Here is a 20,636-nt window from a genome sequence, read left to right on the forward strand (position 1 = left end):
AGGACCAAAAAATCTGCCGGAAAGATGAAATCGCCGACTTTAACCAAAACATCCTCTACTACACCACGAGGGTAAGTGAGGGAACGATCTGCCAACTGCAATGAGATCGTTGTCGATTGTATCTCTCCTATGTCCAGTTTCCTGTACAAAGAAAAAGGCATCAGATTAATTGAAGCTCCTAAATCACATAAGGCCTTATTTACCATCAGATTTCCTATAGTGTAGGGGATCATAAAACTCCTAAGATCCTTCAATTTTTGCGGTAGCTTCTTTTGCAATATAACACTGCATTCCTCATTTAAGCTAACTGTCTCACATTTTTCGAATTTTTTCTTTGAAGACAACACTTTTCGAATTAGAGTCATATAATTAAATTTTAATAAAATTTGATCTAGATTAAATATCTTAGAATAATGAGAGAATTTCAAACTATGAGTTATATTATATTTGATATAATATAAACTAGGTTATATATATATATATATTATATTAGATAAAATATATAGTATAATACATATTATCTGATAAGTTGGTTATCATATAAATGTATTATATTAATTTTTTTTTAGAAAATAATTAATTAAGGGAGGACTCCCTCCACTTAAATCTTTCTTAATAGATACGTGGGAGATAGGGGAGGTTATGGATGATTTATCATCTTCCCTAAAAGTTTGCAGAGACTAGATTTGATAGGGGCAGAGAATACCATTCTCTCAATAACAAGAAGAAAGTCACAATTCCGTTTACAATGGTTTGAGCTTGGACGCAACCTATTATCTATCAATAGGCGAGAACATACAACTATTTATTGGCAGCTTTGCCTTGCAACCTCTGTACAGCTCAATGTGCGTCTGCCCCATTCGCCTAGTTAGATGAAAGGAAGTGTAGTAGCATAGCGATGAAGGAGAACATAGTTAAGGTCTATAATCTCAGGCACTTCCAAGAACGATTTGTAAGAAAAATTTCCTCATCACTTAGAAAACTCTCCATTTCCCAAAATCATTACAGAGCCCAGAATTCCTGTGGATTCTTAATGTTATTTAGATTATTTCAATAAAATTGTTATTGATATTGTAAATTGCATTGATAGTTAATTAAATCCAATAAACTAATGAACTCATGGCTATAAAATGAATACTCAAGCTTTATGTAGAGACATAAAAGAGGATCAAGTTTGAGTATATAGCCAAAACCATGTATAAGTATATGGATAGGGTTTGATACCTTATTCTGGAGATACTATTGGATGCTGCCCACTTTGTATATTGATACAAATGATGTGATCCCAAAATCGTTCATGTGGAAACAAGCGAGTGGAGGCATTCTATGCAAAATATGTTTGCATAAGACAGGATCATGAAATAATCACTTTTTCTTTATAACGTCATTTACTGTTAAAAACTGATTTTTTCTAACTAAATGACCTAAGGTAACTCGATCTCAATCCTGTGCTAACTATGAACTCTTGTTTATTTGGGATTATCCTTAGATTTGCATGGGTGAGGGTTAGCTTAACAGCGTCAGCTCAATAAGCGCTTCATTTCAGAGATAATACAGGGTAGATAGCTAGAGATATAGTCCTGTAAGATGGAATTCAAACCTACCCACTTTAGGGATAGTTGATAGGTTGTTCCCTTAAGTACTGACTCCTAGCCTTGAACAAATGGGCCCCACCCTCTCCATGGCTGAGAGGGACTCGGTTTATTGGTAGGACCATAAACCAATTGTTCATTAGTGGATCAGTGGAGACTTAAGGAGAAAGATGCATTACAGGGTAAAATGGTAACTTTGACCTAGCTGTAAATATGAACGACTTGTGAAAGTGTGACTTACTGATTATGGTTAAATCAAGTGGACATAAATATATCTTTAGTGAGGAGAGTGTAACTACTGAGCTTTAGTGGAGTGTCTCGGTAGTTAAGGAATATCAATTAATTTTGCTAAAGAAGTTTGACCAATTAATCTTAAATTGTTGGAGCTCATGATCTATAGGTTCATTAGGTCCCTCTTCTAGCTCATAAAAGGATTAAAGTTAAATTAGAACATTGAGTAAATTTGAAATGTTCAAATTCAAATTAGGGTTTGGATAATTATATTCGATATAATTACGTTTAAATTTATTGAAATTAAACATATTTGGAGAGTTCAATATGTTTAAATATTGATTACATGAATAGGGATTCATGTTTGAATTAGGTGTTTTATTAATTTAATTATTATTATTTGATTAATTATTTAATAAATTAATAAATCAATTTTAAATTTCTTAAAATTAAATTTTAGAAATTGAATTTAGTTTATATTTAATTTGATTTTAATTGAAAATTAAATAAAATAAAATTGAAATTGAAATTGAAAATTGTTTTTTAATCCATAATGGATTTTTCCCAATTTGAATACCTAATCCACTAAATTAGTGATATTTGAAGTGTCAAATTGTCAATTAATCTTTTTGCATGTTTAATATGATTGAATACTTCATAATTCATTTGAATTAGGGCATGCAAAAATTGAAATTAAAAAGAAAAAGAACTCTGCTAAAGGAAAGATTGTTTTCTCTCTAATTCAATCCCAAATTCACCTTCAATTTGAAGTTCCACCACTCAATCTAAGGCCTGAGATTAGTAGAAAGATACTTGTGGAAGTCTACTACAAAAAGTTGAAGGTCAATTTCGTGGAGATTGCAAGAAACAATTAGAAATCATCAAAGGTATTCAACATGAAATCTTATTGTTGGAAACCATGAATATGCATGCATGTTACTTAAATAAATGGAATTAGAGTGCTTAATGATTTTGTTTGCTTCCGTGTTATGCATGCTAACTCTATCATTTGATATTAAAGCATGATTTAAACACCCAATTTACGTTAATTTGAGTATGGTGGGTGAATTTCTTAAGATACATGAGATGGTTGTTGAAATGGATATTTAATGGTTTTGGCATCAAATTTTTTGTTCAATTTGCAATTAATTGTTGTAATCGACTATTTGTTTATGGGCCTTAATGTGTGATTAAGAGTCTATAAATTTATTAGAGTCAATAAAGTTGCAATTAAGTTGTAATTGAAAGAAATTTGAACAAGCTCAATAATAGATGTTCAAAATTGAAGCCTCTGTGAGACAGCATTGCAACGCTCCCCTCACAGCGTCGCAACGTTGTTCTTCAACCAACCCAGAATGAAGAAGAAATCTTGAGGCATTGTAACACTGGGATGAAGCATTGCGATGCTATTCATCACAGCCCAGTTCGCGCGTGCACCAAATGTCCAACGATTCAACTGAATCGATTTGACCGATTCAGGTCTTGGAGGTCGGTTCAGTTTGATTTTGACCGGTTCAACCCTTTTTGAAGCCATGGAAGTCCAGTTTAGGCAGTTAGAGTCTGGTTCGGTTCAGTTGTAGTAGTCCAAAGGCTTTAGGTAGTTGTTTTTTTATTTATTAATGTACTAATTAGTTTGTTTGCTTGTTTAGGATGCCAAAACCAGTCCATTCTAGTGTGTGTTTAATTATTTATGCATTATGAATGTATGTTTAATTAAATTAAATCATGTATGTACATATTGTATGCCATGTAAATTTAAACCCACCATAAGAAAGCATGTATCATGCATTGAGAGTATGATATAAATAGTTATAACGTATAATATGCATGTTTTGGGTTTCATAAGTTTAATATAATTGTTATATTAAAGTATGGAATGCTTGATGTATGTTATAACATGTCTACAGTTTTATAAAAAGTTATAAAATGGATTAGACATTTAAATTCTATAACAAAGATAAGATGCATGCTCACCTAGGGTTAATAAATAACAACTTGTTTTAATAGTTGAAATAGGTCGTTATCTTGTAAAACTGAGGTTACAAACTCAACAAATTTTATAATCTTGTATAAGGATAGAGGTACTTAAGTTGATGGTTTACGGACCACCTACTACCTAGGGATTATAGCCAAAGATTTGAACATTGTTAACCCAGTTTTATGAGCATGTGTGAGCGATGTGAGGTAATAAAACGATTTTATCACTTAGACAACATAGATTAAAATCCAAATATAAATGTTATACTAGGGTAATCCACATAGACTTAGGATATTTTTAGCTAGGATATACCTAAGTAAAAGCATATACCCAAACAATCAGAACACTTCAGTGGGAGAATAGGGTTTCTTAGTAACATTTTCAACATTGTTTTCCAATTTGGAGGGGAGGAGTTGTTGATACTGTTCTTTGAAATCTAAAAAAGGAGGGTCACACTTACGAGAGTTACCAAGTGTTAGTAAGTTCTTGACCGAAAACAATAGCTAAATAACTAATAGAATAAAGAGTTATTCTTAAATTAGTATTTAGTCAAGAATGTTTTATTTCAGTGAAGGAGTATTTATATGAAACCCGGATTTCCATTATTCCTACTTAAGCAGGTGTTAAAAGGAATTAACTAAGTGAAAGTTAAATCCTATGTTGAAGTGAAGAAAATTTCTAAGTGTTGAGTAGATTTTCCTTGAGTAGTTGTGAGTTAAGCTTTAATTGATGAAATTTGGCTAGGTGTAAGGTTAAAAAGGACCCATGCTTTAAGAGTTAGGAGACATTAACACGTACGTTGAGAAGGAAACCATGCATTTGTAAGGTTGGACGCATGATTGGCAGAAGTATTGGCAAGAGGCATTGCCAAGAGTTGTCATGCGTTGGAAGCCAAGGAGAAAAATGACTAAGTGTTGGACTATGCATTGATGTGGTGCCATGCGTTGACCATGAATTCTTGAGAGGTTACATGGGCATGGAGAAAGGCTGAAGTGTGGCGAAGAGAAACACATGCAATGAGAGGTAAGAACAAAGCATGCGGCAGCCTCAAGTTGCGCATCCAAGGGTGCCGGACGTTGGACACGATGGATGCGATGGATAGAGTCATGCGGCGATGAAGGCAGGTGTGATGGATACGTTGGACACGATGGATGCGATGGTAAGCAGCCGAAGGCATGAGAGGGCATGCGGTGAAGGGAGGGCATGCTATGATGCGGTGCGAGGCATGCGACGTTGGAAGTGGCAGTGCTATGCGATGGTATGCTGCGATGGACGCGATGGACACGGCAGTGCTATGCGATGGTAAGTAGCGATGGATGCGGTGGACGCGATGCGGCAGTGCTACACTATGCGTTGGTGATGTGCTATGCGTCGGACATGTGTTATGCATTGGACATCCAAGGGCATGTGGGCGCATAGGACAAACTAGTAGTATGCGTTGAAGGAGTGTTGGTCATTATCCTAGTTGAATGCATATGAAGTTGGATGAATGCATATGAAGGATGGACGCATTCAAGAACATCATCCGGACATGTGGCTTGTTAGAAGGAATTCTTAAGCCTTAAGTAAAAGAAGTGGATGCATAAGAAGACATGCAAAGTTGAGGGCTATGCGTTGGTAAAAGGGGAGCAAGACACCTTGGGTTGCGCTGATGTAAGATTGTATTGATAGTTTGGGGAAGAGACACTTGAACATGCGACCAAGTAGGAGGTATCGACTTTAGAGATTTCTTGGACGTTTATAAATAGGGCCAAGGACTTCAGATGAGAGCTCAAATTCTCTTCAAAGTGCATAAAGAAGAGTGTATTGGGAGGAGACTATGCGTTGGTAGCAAGACCATGCGTTGGTTAAGAGGTTCCAAGAGGGGAGATGTTGTCGGACAGAAAGGACAGAAAGTAGCATCAAATTGGGACAAGGAGTTCTCTCAGAATACTTATGCGTTTGAAGTGATTTCAAAGCCATCTGAAAGCTATGAAAGTCTAGTTTTCAGAGTAGGGCTGCCGGAGAAGAAGATTCAAGGAATTAGGCTGGAAAGTGAGGACAAGATAGAGGGGTCAAGCTGTCGGGTAAGCTGGGCCAGTCTTGATGTTTTGATGTTTCCAGCCAAACCACGAGTAATTATGAGCTAAGATTTTGAGATAAGCTTCCTGAGACATTTTAGAGCATATTTGTACCAGGAAGAAACTCGAGATAAAGCTTAGAACTATGGGTAACCTGATCTTTAAATTGAATCTGGAATTTAGGGTTCAAGGGGAGTCCGAGATGATCAAGGAACTTCTGGAGAGGAAGGTTCCTAAACGACCAAGGTGAGTGGTACTTTCCTTTAAGTCTTAAAGTATATCTTTTAGAGTAAATTGTATATGCTTATGTTATGAATGAGTACCTAGCATGAGAGTGAGATTATGTGATCGGGATGATTAGGGGGTCAATAGACCTAGTTCCTGAGCCTATAAGCAAAACCTCACGGGATGGTCAGGGGACCGAGAGGTCTAGTTCCTGAACCTGTGGGAGGATCCTCGTATGGGATGGTCAGAGGGCTGACGGGCCTAGCTTCTGAGCCCATGAGTGGGGAGCTATGTGCACATAGGAGACATAGGAGACAAAAGAAACGTAAAAAGTAAGCGTTGTATTTAGTAACAGTTATCTATCTACCGTGTGTGTAGGTTGACAACATACTCATTCTAAGTAGTTATCAGTTTAGCTATCTACCGTGCGCGTAGATAAAGTTGAGACCAGACTCACTCAAGGCGAAGGTTTGAATGTAACCTCGTATTTATGATATGCTTGTTATTTATGAGTTGAAATAGACTCTAGAAGTTGCTTACCACTCACTAAGCTTTGTGAAGCTCATTCTGTTATTTCATGTTTTCTTCCCAGGTAGCGAAAGGTGAGGAGTTCCAGGGTGTTGCTAAGGTCAAGGTCTGCCACAAACCACAGTTACACTTCCGGAGGGTTTTACAGTTATTGTTGTAAACTTTGTAGTTAAGTCGTGGAGTTGTATAAACGTTTCATTGTTGTTGTATAAAATGGGCCTACTTAATCAATTGTTGTTTGGCTCCTTGACTTAATCAGTTGGTTGTTGAAATTAGTTCATTAGTATCAGAGTTATTTTTGCAAGAGTTATTACGCAGTAAGTGTCAACAAAGGGGTTGATAACTGTTGCAGTCATGTCCTTTCCTAGGCTCAGAGGGTAGTCTGGGACGAGGTGTGACAATTTGACTGCCCCTCAATAGCATCTATTCTAACTCACTAAAGTATCATTGCAAATAAATAAAGAATTTTGGGTACATCGTTATTTTTTTTTGCTAAAAATTGGATTTAGTGTTGGGATTGATGCCCTAAAGTCTCATGTCTTGTAGTTTGTAAACTGTTTGTACGAACGCTCATGTTGTAGAATATATGATATTTACTTCACATCTTAATTTTGCTTAGTTGTATGTTTTATTTTCTTTATCAAAAACCAATAAATATAAAATCCCTGGTTATTAGTATGTAACTTAAGCATGTATGTGGTCACATACAAGTGGATCATGTCTTAAGTGATAACCAAAATGGTCTGTTGTATATGGATATAGGAGGGAAACCTTATCCTGGTAACCCTACGGATGTGGCCTGTGGAATGGTCACAAGTGTTGTGACTTGTCATAGATGGTCTGATCCTGATCATTCGTGTAGGGGACATGCGAGCGGAGGCATCCTATACAAAGAGTTTGTATAAGACCTGACCACGAAGTGTTAACGTCTCATTATATATCACCGTTCATGACAGAGACTTCACTTCACTAAGATGACCATAGGTAACATGACCTCAATCCTGAGTGAGTTGGGAATTTCTGCAATTGAGGGCGGTCCTTTGATTCGTATGGTTGCGAGTGGCCAGGTCGCCAATTCAAACCTATCATTTTAGGGATTCGTCTGATTTGGGAGCTAGGAGCTCAGCTACACAAGAAGGAATTCACTCCTTCCCCGAAGTAGGGGTAAGTAGATAGATAAGTCCCTTAAAGACTAATTCCAGGGCTTGAACGATGTGGTGCCACACACCTTCTCTTGGCCCGAGAGTTGTTCACACATAGTTGGACTATGTTGTTTTTTTCATTAGAGGAATCAATGGTACTTAAGGAGTGAGATGTAACCACAGGGGCAAAATAGTAAAGTGGCCCAACTACACTTACGAGCATCTATGAAAGGTCATCGTACTCATGATTGGTTATATACGATGGACACAGAAATATATCTATGGTAAGAAGAGTTCAGCTGTTGGTCTTTAGTGGAATACCTGACAGTTAACGGATGGTGGATCTTGTAGCTAAAGAGTTTAGTCAGCTATTCACGTACCGTTGGAGCTTCGAGCCACAGGTCCATTAGGTCCCCTAGATAGCTTGGATAAAGTCGAGAATCAGTATTTGGGTCAGTTTGAAATGTTCAAATTGACAAGAGTGAGTTTGATTATATATGATATAATTGGATTGGTTAATTATATATATGGTATAATTGGCTAAATGTATGAGATTCAATATTTTGAAGGAAATTAGATATAAATATGATTTATATCAATGGAGGAGAAATTACTATAGTAGATATGTGATATTAAACTATAGGGTAAGACTATAATATGATTATATTCATTTTTTATTAAATTGGTTAATTATGAGATAATTGGCTGTATTATTCTCCTCAATCGTGCGTTAGTGGGAGCAGTCGCATTCAGTTATGGTAACCGATGAATAAAATGAAAATTGGTTTCATTTTGCAAAGTTCGAAAATTCGCAATCAGTGTGAAAACGTAAATGATCGCCTAGCTTTAGAGCCTATACGATAGTATCTCATCGTCTAAATGATCGCACACCAGCGTCTAAATGATCGCATGCCTTTCCCTAAACGATCACATAATGTGCCGCGTTTTCTAAATGATCGTATACTTTTTACTAGATAATCGCTTAGTAAAATCTACACGATCGTGTAGCTTTGTCTAAATGATAAGCATCCCTGCTATGCGATAGTTGTCTTCATCTCTCCCACTTACTTATCGTCTACACGATCAGCTTTTCCTCCTACCTCTACCAAATTCACCAAAGACCACACTTTGGATTCTCACTCCGACAATACCAAGGGCTACTACTGGTGGTGTCGTCCCTGCTGCTTACTTGTTCGTGCTTGTTCGTGTTTGTTATCGTTCGTGTAGACGATCGTCCTATCGCAACTGACTGTTTTGCTGGGTGATAGAGTTCGTGTAGAGGTTCTTCCACTGCTTTGAGTTCGATGTTTGAAGAGAGTCTTCAACTGGTATGAGAACTCTTTCCCTTGTGTTTTATTTATCAAAGCATGTCGCTAATTAGTGTTAATTTGCATAACCATCTATTAAAATGTATATGATGTATTTCGTTCACAATGAAATCGGAAAGATCCGAGCGCGCTTATGGATGCTCTTCGTCAAGAGATCGTTCATTTAGATACAATTTTCTGATGGAATTTATTTATGTTTCAACATGTTGAACTCGATAATTCAACTCTTAGCTTTCGATAAATTCAATGGCGAGGGTTATTCAAGCTAGAAATCAAACATAAATATGATATTAGTTGTTAATGACATGAGGTTCGTTTTAACAGAGGAATGTCCTCCTCTTCCCAGTTCAAATACAAACGAAAGTATTCGAGATGCCTATGACAGGTGGGTTAGGGCTAATAAAAAGGCCAAAGCCCACATTTTAGCAAGCATATATGACGTGCTTACTAAAAAGCATGAAACCATGGTCATCGCTAGGGAGATCATGAAGTCGTTACAAACGATGTTTGGACAACCGTCCTCATCAGTACGACATGATGCTATTAAATATATTTATAATTCTCGCATGAAAGAATGGACCCCTGTTAGAGAACACGTCTTGGATATGATGGTCCACTTCAACATAGCAAAAGCAAATGGTGTTGTCATAGACGAAAAGAATCAAGTCAATATGATCTTGGAATCTCTTCCGAAAAGTTTTCTGATCTTTCGCACAAATTTTGTGATGAGTAAAATCAAATATAATTTAACAACTCTTTTAGATGAACTTCAGACTTACCAATCATTGATGAAAAATAAAAATCAAGAAGGGGAAGCAAATGTTGTTACCTAAAAGAAGTTTCAGAAAGGATCGATATCTGGCATGAAACCTTTTGAAAAGAAGTCTAGTCCTTCAAATGATAAGGGTGTCCAAATGAAGAAAAAGAGAAAAGGAAAGAAGAAGGCTCCACTAAAAAGACCAAGACGAAGGTTGCAAAAGGAAAATGTTTCCACTGCAACGTAGATGGACATTGGAAGCGAAATTGCCCAAAATATCTTGCAGAAAAGAAAGCTGAGAAAGAAAACCCAGGTAAATCTAACTTACTTATAATTGAAACATGTTTAGTGGAAAGTTCTCATTTAACCTGGATATGGATTCAGGCGCCGCTAATCATATTTGCACTTTCCTTCAAGAAACTAGTTCTTGGAGGCAGCGAATGGAGAACGAGATGACTTTTAAGGTAGGAACAGGTAAAGTCATTTCGGCTCAAGCAATGGGAGATCTCAAGTTATTTTTTGGAGAAGCTTACATTTTTCTAAAAAAATGTATATTATTTCCCTAATATGAAAATGAACTTAATCTTTGTCTTCTGTTTATTAGAACATATGTATAAAGTTACTTTTGACATAAATGAAGTGTTCAAATATGTTCTGTTAAATTTGAATATAACTTATATGTGTTAAAACCCACTGAGGAAAACTTATATCATCCTAGGGTGTGGAGGATTGTCTCAACTTACACATTATTAGTATCTATGTAATCCACCTTCTACTTGCCAAATTGTCTATAAATAGTGCCATTTGGTGGGTTTTTGAAGACACACACATTAGGTAAAGTTCATAAAAATTGGAGAAAGTGGAGAATTTAGAAAATTTTCTTATTTTATATTTTATTAATTTATTTTGTTTTGTTAAATTATATTTTTATTCTCATTGTACGTCGTCGTACTCCTCAAATTCACAACAACAATAATATTATTGATTTTTCTATTCCACCTATTATCTAAAACATTCTTTTGACGGTTATGTTTATCTAATTTGAATTTGAAAGAAAGTTGGTTATCACGTGTTGGTGTTTGGGTATTTTGAATTTTGTATCATCAACATCTTTACATTTTTAATGAATCCAAATTAAAATGTAAAAATAGGAAATTATACGAAAAATGATAAGAGAAAAATCTTTAATAAATATAGCATTTATCTTATAAACTCAAATCATATATTGTTGGGGAAAAACCTCCCAAATACTATAGTAGGAACAATCACAAAATTATAAAGAAATTGAAAAAAAAACACTAAAACTACAAGAATTAATTGAAAAAATTCCAAACTGGAGAAAAGAATCACAAACCAAAAGAATTTCACTACGTGGAAAGTTATTACAATAACACGGAACAATTCTCTCCCTCAATCTCAATTACAAGAGCACTCAAAGATTTCGTATTACTAATACCATTTAATCTCTCTCAAACTAAAGAATATAAAAGAGAATTTAAATAGAGTTAGCAAATCCAAACTTAAAGTGTTTCTGACTCAACAATTTGAAACTAAAATTCTTTTATAGTGTTTGGAGCCTATGACTTCCTCGAACTTCTTTAATGTGAGACAACTGCACTTCTAATATTTTGTCATAACTCAATAAATTGTCTTGACAAGATATGTGAAGAATCCACAATTTCCTTTTTCATCACATACTGATCAACCTTGCTGAAATTTATGGTGCAACTTCCACATACTTAACTCACCTAGAAGTTTTTCAGCCAACAACATAACTTCCACCACACATATTGAATAACGGCCACGTCAATGCCTGTGCAAACTTGTGGAATTATTAATATCACATCCTTTATTATATTAAAACGAACATATCAAAAGGATGAATTTTGTTTTCTTTAGAAGAAGTCATCGTCTCTCCTACTGAGAAAGACCACATTTGCTTCTTAGAATCTTTGATAGAGCAGCCACTAGACTCTACTGGACCACATCACCGCTTAACTTGCACTTGTGTAATCCATATTATATTAACACACCATTGACTTGCATTTGGCATAGCCACAACATTGATAATTCCATCAAATTTTTTCACATCAAATTTCATTGGACTTGTAAAACTTGACATATCTCCTTCACTTCCTAGAAATCAGCAAATAATAAATAATCCACACTATTCACAATACCGTAGTCTATTTAAAAAATTCTTTTATGATTTGGAATTTCTGTTTCAACCACAAAGCATACTCATAAATTCGAGAAACTACGAATTTAAAGTTCTGATGCCACTTGTTGTAAAACATCTCTCACCACTAAGGTAAAGATAAAAAGAAAAATAACAAAGAAAGTAAAAGAAAGCATAAAACTAGAAATACGAGAATTAACGTGGAGAAACTCCAAAGTGGAGAAAAAAACTACGGACCAAAAAAAAAATTCATTATGTGTAAAATTACTACAATCACATAGAATAATTCTCTCTCACCACCTCAATTATAAAAGCACTCTCTCAAAATTTTTGTAACCTTTAATTTCACTCTTAAACTAGACAATACAAAAGGAAGTTTAACTAAACTTAACACACTCAAACTTAAAAATGTTTCTAATTGGGACGATTTGAAATCAAAGACATAGGCTCCTCTTATAATGCTTGGAGCACATATTTGCTTAAACTTTTCCGATGTGAGTGATTTTTTATTTTTAATTTTTTAAAGAAGTATATTTTCATCCATTGATTTTTGTGTTTTTGTTGTATAAATTTTAGGAGTATTTTCAAAATCGAAACCCATCTTTAAAAGCTAAAGAAAATAGTTAAAAGAAAAACTTTCATTTTTTAAATTCGACTAAAAATTACCGTGTTTATTTAACAGACCATATTTTTCAAATTTATCTAGCAAAGGTCTCTTCAATGAACTCGGATGGATCCTCAATCTGTACTAGCGATGTTACTAACAATCGAAAGCTAATAACAAAACGCCAACAAAATAATGAAAGCGATAACAACATTTCAAAGCCTAACTCTTTATTGATTGTCGGCAACTTTGCTCTTAGAAAGATTATTTAGCAAATAAAAGAAATTACGTTTCGTTAATTTTAAGCTTTAAACCTAAAAAAGTAAATTATAGTGTTGGATAAATAATGTTAAATTGTTATGACTAAGAATAATGGCTAAATAGACCCACGGTCTAAATTTGTCCGACTTTTTTGTTGATAATTTTTATTTTTAAATAATTATTTAAAATGCTATATCATATATGCTTGTTAAATATACGAGAAATAAGTGCATTTTTTTGTTTTAAAAAGTATGATGTTATTTAAAGAAAAAATTGGTGGGATTGAACACAACTAATCAATTTGCAATTTTAGAACATAGAAATTGGGTATGAAATATACTAAATATTCAAAATAAATTTAAATTTATAAACAATAAAATTGAAAATTGAAGGGAACAAAGTTTTAAAAATAAAGACTCAACATGTGGTTAAAAAAATGATTTTCACAAATTCATTCACAATTTATCTTACCGAACACTCAAAACAGTTGGGACGTAATAACTTTCAACACTTTAATCTGATAATTTGAAAGCAACCTAAAACTAACATCCTTTTACGGCTTGCACACAAGCCCATTTTGGTTAATTACTTGAACCTAAAATTCTAACAGGTGAAGAACTTTTTCTTCAAATTTGCAGAAAATGTTAAAAGGAAGAAGAGAGGCAAAAAGAAAAGAAAAAAAAAAAAAAAAAAAAAAAAAAGGAAAAATGAAGCAGAGAAAGGCCTAGCTAGCTCCTATATTAAGTTGAGTGACAGTTGAGGCAATGTACAAGTGGTAATGATCTTTGAATTAGTACTCAACTTACACTGTTGCCTCCTTGAAGCTCTTGGCCAACCATATAGCAGTTTCCCTGGGAGAAACTTTCTCAGGTCCAAAGGGCTTCAGCAACACCCCAAGCTCTTCAAACCTCTCTTGCTGTAGTAATTTAGCGCTGAACTCCAGAAGCCCTTCCAGTGCCTCGGCTCGTTGCTGGTACGACGAGGTGTCGAACCGTCGCTGCCGTGACTCCAAGGATAAACGGCTTGAAGAGGCGATTGCTGGATTGTGATCAAAGTAATCACTTTCATTTCCAGGAACTCTAAAGCTGGAACTGAGAAGATCAGCTTTCTTTGTCGTGGTTTTGTCCACAACCTGGACGGTGCATTTGTCCTTCGTAATCGAGCAGTTGGTGAAATCTTGTGAGTTGAGAGAGCATTGTGCAGATGTTGATGATGTTCCACGGATGTGAAGGAGAGGATCCTCGGAAGAAACCAAGGGGAATTCTGCAATCTTATCGATTCTAGGGGCATTGACAGAGATATCAGGAGAGTTCATGCCGTGAAGCAGCCCGGTATTCGACCTGTAAGGGGTGCCAAAGCCTGCAGCTTTTGTTGACAGTGGAAGAGATGCTCGGCGACTTGAATGTGAAGATCTTCTAGCTGGAGTATGTGATGCTGGAATCTGCAAAATCAACAGACCGAAAATGAATAATTTCAATAGTTGGTGTTTAACTTGACCTCAGGATTAAAAAGCATAAATTTTAAAACATTACAAAAGAATCAGACATATTAGAAAACACTTAAGCTCAGCTTGAATAGTGTATCTTAGCCAGTTATGGCAAAACATCTAATAAATCTCTGCTACAGGCGAGCTAAACACAGGTTCACGAGATATTATCCTCCACTCATCTAGAAGCTTCAACCTAATGAAGATAACGGTTGGCACTAAACTGCTTTTGATAATACTAAGGTTTCTTAAGCACTTCTACTACTAAGGATCTATAAAACATCTGACGTTAGTATGATATTAGGGAAGCTAAAGCACGTTTAGTAAATATAGAGACGGATGAATCTCCTAACAAAGATACTTTTGCAGAAGCATTCAAAAGTCTTTTTTCAGTTGAGGATACAAGGAATTTGGTCGAAGTTTCATAATCAGCAGCATCAGCAGTTAAGCATCCTTTAAATCCTCCCAAATTTCATTTCTTAATTGTGGTTTGTTTACTACCGATGAAAGAAATCATGCCTCAATCACCATAAGTTAAGATCTAATTGTGATTCACTAGTCTGTAATGATTGTCCTGCAATGTGTAGTTCTTGGTATTTCAGAGGCTTTGGGGGTTGTTATTTTTGCATTGTCTCAAATATCTTGTTCAGTTTCATTTTGAAATTCGAAGTTTTTACGGTTGAAGCTTTTTTTGGAAATCTATGGAGCCTTTTATTTGGGTAGTCTGAAGTTTTTTGCGGTTGGGCATTTTTTTTACTTCCAAGTCCTCCGTTCTTCCATTTCTTTTGGCTCCTGCTTCCTTCGGTGTCTCTTTTTGCCCAAAGCTCAACATTCTTGGCCCTTTTTTTTTTTTTTTTGGTGTTTTGTTTGGTTTATTATGTTGGTTTTCTTGAGGAGGTTTAACTTTATTTGAATAGTTTTTTTCCTCCCCGGCAGAGCTTTGTATTTTTTAGTATTAGTCTTTTTTTCATTGTTTCCATGAAATTCTTTTGTTTCTCATTTCAAGAAATAAAGGTATAAATCAGTCAAGGAAAAAAAGAAAGACATGCCCAAACAGATGGGACTCAGGGGAACGGGAACACTATACACAAAATTTATTATAAACTTACAGGATTGAAGTTTGCAGGTGAAAACTTTGATGAGATCGTCTGCTTTTTGGGTGTAGCGGAAACCTTAGCATTAGTCAACCTCGGCGTTTTCGAAATTGTTGGAAACTTTGAGGTTCTTGACAGGTTAACATCACTTTCTTTCTCAGCGCAACTGCCAACAGATAATTCCTCAAACTTTTTATTCAAATAACTAGGCAACTGCAGTGATCTTCGAGAGGAACATTGCGACTCTTCCTCGGTTACAGAGACACTTGGATTTACTACCCTGTCGTTGCTAAAAGACAGTCTCTTCTCTCTGAAAGTTCTTGAGCTATCAGATCCTGGCTCTTCAAATCTTGTTTTCTTGATATAGTTTGTATCAGACCGTTGAAGAGGAAAAGTATTGCGCCTGGGGCTATTCAACTTAAGGTGAACCTTAAGAATGTAGGGCTGGAGATGTGGATGATTGAGTAATTCAGCAGCCTACAAAGTAAAACCAAATGAGCAACGTCAAGAAAAACCCACCAAAATGATTAAAAAAAAAATTATCAATGCTCCATAGAACTCCATGCATATTATACAATATATAGACATGAAGAAAAGACATACACTTGGTCGGAGCTCTGGATTTTTTCGCAGCATGCTTTTGACGAGCCCTCGACTGAACAATGATCAAAGAAATACTTCAGAAAACTTGAGTGCAATATTCAATGACCATATTAGATAAATGATGATAAAATTATAGGATAAGTTGATAATTTATAATAATGGTTGGTCCTTAAGGGAAATGCAGGAAGGGGGGAAATAACATCATTGTTTTAAATCAGACAAAAGAAAGTTAAGGTTTCAGCAACTACTAGTTAATTGTACAAACTAAATTGGGACTCACAATGCACCCGAATAAATGGTTGGAAGTGGAGCCACAATCGACTTGTTAATTTTATTGATCAAGGACTGCATATCCTGGTTTGGAAAAATATCAAATTAGTCTTCCCAAGAAAACAGGACCACATTGTTGTGCTATCTAATTTGACTATCGATAAGCATGGCAACTACAAGCAACTTACAAAGGCTTTAAATGCTGGCTTGTGGGCAGCCATTTCATATATGCAACATCCTGAACAGAAGTTGGTGTTGGTGCCATATAGATATTCAAGAAATCACAACTGATATAAGATAGGAATACAAGGATCAATAATAGGTGGTTTACCAAGAGACCATATATCTGACTTTGAACCATAAGGTATGTCAGCAAGAAGCTCAGGGCACATGTAACTTGGAGTACCCACAACCTGCAGTGCATCAAGAATATTACAACTCTAACTAACAATCTCTCTTGCTCGCTAACACCAACACCACCAAACACGAAAAAGATACACATGATTGCTGAAAAAACACACTATAAATGTATCCAGACTCTTAGCCATGGTACTCACAGATGAAGCAAGGTCATCCGAGGTCAACATTTTAGCAAGGCCAAAATCACCTGCGCAGCCAATACAGGCATATATTCATTTATTGAAACTAAAAATAAAATATTGTGTGAACGTTCAAGACAAAAACTATATAGAGAGAAACAAGACTAAGGCATATGGGTTACCTAGGCGTATGTCTTGATCTTTTGTCAAGAATATATTTGAACACTGTACCAACCATGAAAAAAATTAATTCAATTTAATTATTAAATAAATAAAAACTTTAAAAAATATAGTAGCTCAAAGGATTGCATAATGTCATCTAACAAGGGCATACGCAGTGAGGTATCAACCTTGACATCACGGTGAAGAATATGGTTACAATGAAGGTAATCAAGTGCCATAAGAAGTTGAACAAGCCACCGACAAAGTTTCTGCACAGTACAGTGTTATTTGTTAAACAAACCAGGTTGATCAGCTGAACAGTTAAACAATAGTAATATTGGTGAAGCTGAAGAATCTAGCCGGCAAACAAGAAGGGCACCTCTTCAGGAAAAAAAACACCATTGGCTCTTTTTATGGCCTCAGCCCTGTCAAAAATAAGGAATACAGGGAAGTTATAGAGATACCACAGAAGAATAAAACTGAAGATGAAATTGAACGAGATATCATAGAGTTGGTGACTAAATTCAATTTAGACAGCTTCTTAGGGTTCTACAGAGTTTAGATACAATTTTTTGTAATTATTCCCCCATCCAAGTAGATGACTACAGAAAGGTTTTCTGTATTCTTCTGGCCAGCCTAGGAGGACAGCTCATCTAAATTTCTTTTGATAACAATGAAATTGATGCTTCTTAGTTCTTACCACAAAAATAAGCTATTATGGAATAAATTTCAGCAGAACTTACATGTCTCCTCCTTCGCAATATCCTATCACAATGCACACAAAACAGCCCTGGAAGAGAATTTTTTAACAAATCAGGCACACTGCAGAGAATGATCTCCTTAAAACCAAAAAAAGGAAGGAAAAGAAAAGGCTATATCATACATAGAAACAAATAATAAAACTGAAAAAGAGAAACAAGGTTAATAAAATTGACATTATTCAATTCTGAGGAATGCTACAAGTAAAATGACAATGATGAACAGAGTAACTGAAATCTGATAGGTTGTTTGTTATAAAAAAAAAAAGGAGTGGAGAAGGAGATAGGCAAGCAATATTTTGAAAAATGAATTAGGACTTGAGAGTGTTCTCAAGATTGTGAGGGTCCAAGTATCTCTAACACTCAATGTTTTGAAAAGCTCAAGGCGCAATAAAGTGTAATAGTTTTATGAGGTTTACGCGTAAGACGCCCAAAAAAAAAACTTTTTTTTTTGTGAGGCACATTATATATAAAAGTGATACATAAAGAAGAGAAAACAAATGAAAATTATGGGGGAAAAAACAAAAATAAAAACAAATTTTGCATTTAGCTTAGTAAATTTGATTTTTTTTAGTTAATAATGAAGCAAAAACCTTAATTATTACAATTTTTAAAAATAATGAAGAAACTCCAAGGTTAGAGGCTTAGAGGCCTAGGGCTTGGAGACTTGGAGATTCACAAAAAAGGCATGCCTAGTTTTGTGAGCAAAGCACTGCGTGCCCGAGAGGGATTTTTAAAACTCCGCTAACATTTGGGTTTATCTTGTAGTTTGGTTACCTTTTATCTCTCGAATGTTTGGGTTCTATTAAAATCTCATACGTAGATACCGCAAGGATGTTAAAATTTTAAAAATGAGTTCTAAAGATAATGGAATCAAATCCACACCACAGATTCAGAAGACCCATAAGAAAATAGACATTAAAATAAATCTCCCCGAAGCAACATTATAAAATGGTTTTAAACGCATACAGTAATCTAAGATATACAACCTTTTCTACCCAAGAATCTTTATACTCCACAATAAAAGGGTTGCGTGCTTTAGATATAAGCTCCATCTGAAGAAAAATAATAGAAAAATGTCACTAACCATGTGATATTTGATAACGTATTTTACAAGATTAATCATGTAAACATCAACTAGAAGACACAAGCTTTAAATAGACTAATCAAGTTCGTCATTTTCAAACATAGGTTCCCAAAACTAGAATAATTTCCATACTGCTAGATTACCACAAACCTCTTGATGAGCTGATCTTCTTGTTCTATCAGTTTGGCGAGCAAGACGAATCTTCTTGAGAACATACCTAAGAAAATGTAAAGGTAAAATGACAATTCCCATAGTCACTAAACCATTTCTGTCATCCTACTTATATTTCAACTAAAGCCATAATCCGTAAACTGCATATAAGCGGGGAAGTATTATACCTTTTCTTTTCAAGCCTATGCCTTACAAGAAGAGCAGAGCCAAACGAACCCTTGCCAATTTGCTCTAGAATTTCATACTGCTCCATTTTAATATCGTTACACTGTTGCCCTTTGATAAACAAAAAAGGCGAGAACCCAAAACAAGGCCACTAACTGACATTCATCAAAAAGATAAAATTAGACATGTAGAGTATCACCATCGCTTTGGCTCTGAACTATAAACATCCATAAATTTCCAACTGAAGCGCATAAAACTTTTGGTGGCATAAGACAATAAAGATAAGAAAAGCGTGGTTTGCCACCCACAACCCAAATGTCATAATTCAAATATTTCGGCAGCCAAATTCATCTTAACAATTAAAATGCCTAAAGCTCAAATTAATTAGGCAGAGCTCGATTGTCAAATGGAAACTAGGTTAGGTTACGGAGAAAATCCGGTGCCACTGGATCCAAAAATTCAAACAGGACGCACGTGGTTTTGAATTTAAACACAGAACCAAAACGGCATAAAATCACGTGATCGTAACGTAGCCTTTACACTTTCGCTAAAGCATTCAACTCAAAGTCACAATGAAGTAACATTCTAGTCCTCCTCTCACTCATCCTCACCATTCACTCAACATAAACTGTTTTGTAAAGCATAAGAAACATTTCGGAGCACAGATTAACCAAATGCAAGAAGGAAAACAGTCGCAGCAAATCAGAAGAAGCGCGCAACCGACGAGAGACTTTTTCAACCAGAAACAAGACAAGAAACCAAATGCAAGTAGAAACAAGAACTATGCTATCTGTTTAGGGCAAAAAAACGACATATAGCATCAAAATTTCGCCAACAAGTTCCGTAATCAGAAAGAAACTAAAAATGAAGTACAGAGAGAGTTGCAACCTGGAGGTAGGAGAAGCGATTCTCCGGCGAGCAACACAACGATGGAACAAGAAGAAGAAGAAGCGAAGAAGCGAATATGAAGTAAGGTTGGAGTGGGAAAAATGCAGAGAGAAATTGACAGGAGGGTTGGATGGACACTCTTCAACCATTTTTTATTGTAAAATCCATTATTGTAATGAGAGAGAAAAGAGAGAGAGGGGGATTTGGAAAAAAGCAAAAGAGAGAGAAATTCAAAGTTTCAAATTTGCAAGTGAGAGAAAGAGATGTAGAGAGAGGGGAGGGCAGGGGTCTTTTTGCAAATTTTCAAATTTGATCTTTAAATCCAAAATTTCAATTTAGTCCTTATAATTCTAAGAGTTTTGATTTGATATCATAATCTATTAAAGAATATTATTTTAAATAACAGAGCTGTTGAGAATATTTATAAATAATAGTAAAATATTATCGCCTGTCTATCATAGATTGCGATCACGATGGATAGACAATAAAATTTTGTTATATTTATAAATATTTGTATTTATTTTTCTA

The 20,636-nt window shown here is 35.3% G+C and overlaps 1 protein-coding gene across 1 annotated transcript; it reads right to left on the reverse strand.

Annotated features, from left to right (window-relative positions):
* Positions 1 to 13,380: 13,380 nt before the first annotated feature.
* Positions 13,381 to 20,348, reverse strand: NEK4 (NIMA-related kinase 4). The gene is made up of 15 exons (XM_039040639.2): positions 20,109 to 20,348; positions 19,223 to 19,375; positions 19,035 to 19,101; positions 18,787 to 18,852; positions 17,783 to 17,829; positions 17,419 to 17,464; positions 17,228 to 17,308; positions 17,060 to 17,102; positions 16,896 to 16,945; positions 16,670 to 16,751; positions 16,527 to 16,576; positions 16,349 to 16,422; positions 16,069 to 16,120; positions 15,481 to 15,942; positions 13,381 to 14,326 (listed from the first exon to the last, which is right to left on the reverse strand). Exons 2-15 carry the CDS (start codon positions 19,306 to 19,308, stop codon positions 13,688 to 13,690), a joined length of 1,845 nt encoding a protein of 614 aa, XP_038896567.2. The 5' UTR covers positions 19,309 to 19,375; positions 20,109 to 20,348; the 3' UTR covers positions 13,381 to 13,687.
* Positions 20,349 to 20,636: the final 288 nt, after the last annotated feature.

Source organism: Benincasa hispida, chromosome 9, assembly GCF_027475165.1.
Source record: "Benincasa hispida cultivar pf3 chromosome 9, pf3_genome.v1.1, whole genome shotgun sequence".
NCBI lineage: Eukaryota > Viridiplantae > Streptophyta > Magnoliopsida > Cucurbitales > Cucurbitaceae > Benincasa > Benincasa hispida.

Coding starts and splice junctions, on each gene's coding strand:
- NEK4 (XM_039040639.2), bottom strand. CDS start 19,308: ATGGAGCAGTATGAAATTCTAGAGCAAATTGGCAAGGGTTCGTTTGGC. Junction 18,853..19,034: donor GAAGATCAGCTCATCAAGAG/GTTTGTGGTAAT, acceptor ATTTTTCTTCAG/ATGGAGCTTATATCTAAAGC. Junction 17,103..17,227: donor TTCTTCACCGTGATGTCAAG/GTTGATACCTCA, acceptor TGGTTGGTACAG/TGTTCAAATATATTCTTGAC.